The sequence below is a fragment of the Phallusia mammillata genome, chromosome 6, assembly GCF_965637545.1.
Source record: "Phallusia mammillata chromosome 6, kaPhaMamm4.hap1.1, whole genome shotgun sequence".
Classification (NCBI taxonomy): domain Eukaryota; kingdom Metazoa; phylum Chordata; class Ascidiacea; order Phlebobranchia; family Ascidiidae; genus Phallusia; species Phallusia mammillata.
The window spans coordinates 6,870,748-6,874,712 of NC_137257.1; the positions used below are offsets into that span (position 1 = coordinate 6,870,748).

The 3,965-nt window shown below is 39.3% G+C and overlaps 1 protein-coding gene across 1 annotated transcript; it reads left to right on the forward strand.

The window, feature by feature from the left end:
- Positions 1–1,181: 1,181 nt before the first annotated feature.
- Positions 1,182–1,790, forward strand: LOC145234145 (uncharacterized). Its single transcript, XM_080098914.1, has one exon. It carries the CDS (start codon positions 1,182–1,184, stop codon positions 1,788–1,790), a length of 609 nt encoding a protein of 202 aa, XP_079955040.1.
- The last annotated feature ends 2,175 nt before the right edge of the window (positions 1,791–3,965 follow it).

Below are 3,965 nucleotides of genomic sequence, written 5' to 3' on the forward strand. Positions count from 1 at the left end.
CTGTCCAAATTGCATCGCATGTTTCAGATACAATTTTTGAAACAGTTGATTTGTGTGTTCGGAAGGAAAATGCAATTGTTGTATAGCTGTCTCCAGTTGCAAGGAACCTATATATGCAAAATGTTTTGAACTATACCAAGCATAATAACTACAGTCCAGAATACATACCTTAAAGTTATTGCCAATCTTTCTCCTGGTGAAATAGGCTCTCTTAATGGAGTGTGTATCTTTGTTATTTCCTGGGCTACTTTGGCCAAAAGTTCATCAAACACCACTGCTGTCATTCGAAAGTATGTAAAAAAACCATGGCTTATGGAGTATGCGCATTTCCCTGAGAAGTTTGTGGTATTCACCTGTGGATTTTAAAAACTATGTCATATATCTGTTGGTTTTCATAACATTAAAAACTACTTACCGTCCTGTTTACGTTTCTGTAGGATTGGATGCACCCAAAAATTTCTACATTTTTTGGCTTCAGTATCCCTTTTCTTTTGCATCAATGTTAAAAGAGCTAATAACTTTAGTTTATAGTTGTACAAGCATTTTCGAGCCCTTAACTTCTTGTTCATACAAAATTTTGTTTGTACTGGCCTTTTAAATCTCATACTGACTTCTCCTTCGAAAATCAAATCAAATTAATGCTGCATGTACACAAACAATGCGTTCATGTGGTAGTTTATGGTCATTTGCGGCCATTTTAAGCTAAAAATGACGTCAGGCATTCCATTTGGTAAGCTTAGGTACGCCTCGAAAAGCGTAGTGTAAACAGAAGGGGTCGCAAGGTTAGGTTAGGCGCCACGAATAAGCATAGTGTAAACGGGCCTTAAATCTGAAATAGAGAAACCCGAATAATTATCACACAAATAGGTGAATATAGTGAAAATCGATTGTATTTCAGGTATTTGTAAAATTGGGCTCCTTTTGACGGGTAAAGTTGCGCTTTTCCGCAATTTGACCTGGCAACACTGGCCCGTGCTTCCTTCCGGTCATTAGTGTTTTGTCTCGTTAGCGGTAGGATGTCTAGTTTACTCTTGCGTTGGGCTTATTTGTTTTCTACATTTCCTTAGTCATTTATTTTTTGTGTTGCAGATACATTGCTGTATTTTTACTTTAATAAAGCCAGAGTTAAATTAACTCCTCAATGGTCATCACAATTTATTAAAGTAAATTAAATTTTCATCATGGAAAAGCAGCAACTTTCCAGACCAAAGGAACTCACAATAGACACAACGGATCCTGAAGCTTCAAAAATATTTACATATTGGCTAAGGACCGTTAAAGACTATATTGCATATCTTGAAGAAGGCAGAAGTGTTTCCTCTCCAGCCGTTAACAAAACTCGAGTAATTATAAGTTGTCTTTCACCTTCTGCGTACCCACTAGTGGAAGACGTCGAATCTTATGACGATATTGTGGCAACTCTACAAACCGCGTACGTAAAGAGAAAGAATAACGTGTATCTTCTTGTCAGCCGCCATCAACAAATGGATGAGGCCGTAACAGAATTCGCACAAGCTTTAAAATCTTTGGCTAAAGATTGCACTTTTAAAGCTGTATCGGCAAGCGAGTACAGGGATGAATTAACCAGAGATGCATTTATAAATGGTCTCGTTTCGCCATTTATACGACAACGAATTCTGGAAAAAGACGAGCTGAAGCTTCTCCAGACCACAGAACTTGCTGTTAGCCTCAAACGCGCACAGAAGCAGGCGGCAAGCATGGACAGAAGGCAGTTAGCTGTATCTGCTGTGCCTGGAGCTCAATCAGCGGAACAACACCCACCGCGATAGAATACAAACTGGTACGAATTTTGTTTGCCAACTAAGGTGCGTTTGAAAGCATATGTGCAAATGGCTTCTATGTGTGAGTGGATTTTTCGTATTGACGAACATAAAAAAAAACGACAACGGCAACTTATAGTCGAGAAAGAAATGCGGGTGTCTTTATCGAATGTGCCCCCAGATATTAAGGGACTTTGTGCAAGAAGCCAAGCCTAAATTTCACACTGACTTTTAAATAGATACATTTATTTACGCGCGCTATACTGCACAACTCATTCTGTGTTATTCCATACAGTTATTTGAAACACAGAAACCTCATAAAATTGATCCAATTTTGCCAGGGTGCCGCAAGGTCAAAAAGGTTGGGAACCACTGGTTTAGAGAAAATAACGAAAAAGTATGAGAACCACTGGGTTAACGCAACTGAGATAAATTTTTTCAGGGATTGTGTACCATAAAATATGGCAACCCTAGCTTAGTCCAAAACTTTTTGTCCATGTTTTGAATATAGCGCCAAAAGCTGGTCGTGTTTCCATGTCGCTAACGCATTCAAGCGTAACGTGTTACAACGATCTGTTGCCTGCCTCGCGGGGTTTAGGACTAAAACGAAACATGGAAAAACTAGCCTTGAGGGACGCATTCGTAATCGTCTTTTTTAACTAAAAAGTGAAGTGCACATATTTCTCCAGGATCAGCATTCACCTCTTGCAGAACATTACATTAACGATTACTTTTGTGCAAAACTGGCCTACCTTTCCGATATATTTGACCAGTTGAATCAGCTCAACGTGTCAATGCAAGGTAGACACAGCTCAATACTTTTAGTTGCCGATAAAATTGAGGGGTTTAAGAAAAAAATAAGTCTCTGGAAAAGAAGAGAGGAAGATAAACGGCTTGATATGTTCCCACCGCTTAGTGAAAACCTCGAATCTATCCCCATGTAGACGTCTCTGAAATGATAATTCATCATTTGGCCCAACTATCGAAAAAAATTGACCACTACTTTCCAGAGGATCCACGTCCTGGAAACCTATGGATTTTGAATCCCTTTGCTGTTAATTCTGCATCGGAGGATGTTGCCCTGCCGGTAGAACTTGAAAATAAACTCATTGAACTTTCCGAAAACAGTGCTTTGAAGTTTCAATATGAACAAGTAAATCTTCCTTCTTTTTGGATGATGACAATCAAGGAATATACCCTTCCTTGTCAGAGCGTGCAATTAAATAACTTTTGCCATTCGCCACAACATATCTTTGTGAGTCAGGGTTTTCAACTTTATCTATTACGAAATCGAAGACACGAAACAGTCTTAACACTGACACACTAAATCAGGGCTACTCAAATGGCGGACCGCGGTCCGAATCCGAGATTGTACAACCTTCTGGGTGTCAAAACTGGACCGCGTGCTCTTAACAGAGACAAGATTGTACAACAAGCACTGAATGCACTTTTTGTGATCGGTCTTTTGTATTTCAGCCAATTTTTTGGTTTAGACATGTATGAGCTCGCCTGCAGTTCACGCGTTTCACAAACAATGTGCCTTTATTACCTCACCTCCATTGGCAGTTTCCATGACAGAGTTGCGTGATAATAGTACAGTTGTGTGCGAGAATCTACTTAGGGCAGTAAGTATATTTGCTAGTTCAGTAGCTTGTGTGACACAGGTTGGAGAGATTGACTACCTACCTAATACATTTAATAAATTTACAGAACTGACTTGATTAAAAAAGTGTTAACCCAACTCTTTACAGTAGATATATGACTTGTTCCAATTTCCAGATTAAAAAAAGAAAGGTTGATGACGAAAATCGTTCGTTCAACGAAGAAAGGATAGAATGCGTTTATGCTTCCTACAGCCCGCTCTAAACCAGTTTGCCTAATTTACAGTCAAGCCATTGCATTAGTGAAAAGCAGTAATCTGAAACGCCATTATGAAGACAAACATAGGGGTTTTGAAAAAGTGTGTCAGCAAGTGACCGAAGAACTTTAAGCGCAATATGAGAGGTCAGTCATGCTTTTTGCCAATTCCATGACAGTTCAAGAGAGGGCAACTGAATGCTCACTGAGAATAGCTTGGATTTTGGAGAAACGCAAAAAGCCGTTTATTGATGCAGAAGTTGTATAAACGTGTTCTACAGCTATAAGGAGAACAGAACTATTGGCAGATGATCTGCAGTTGCAACT

Bases quoted from the DNA above. Each gene is read 5' to 3' on its own strand.
- LOC145234145 (XM_080098914.1), top strand. From the start codon at position 1,182: ATGGAAAAGCAGCAACTTTCCAGACCAAAGGAACTCACAATAGACACA.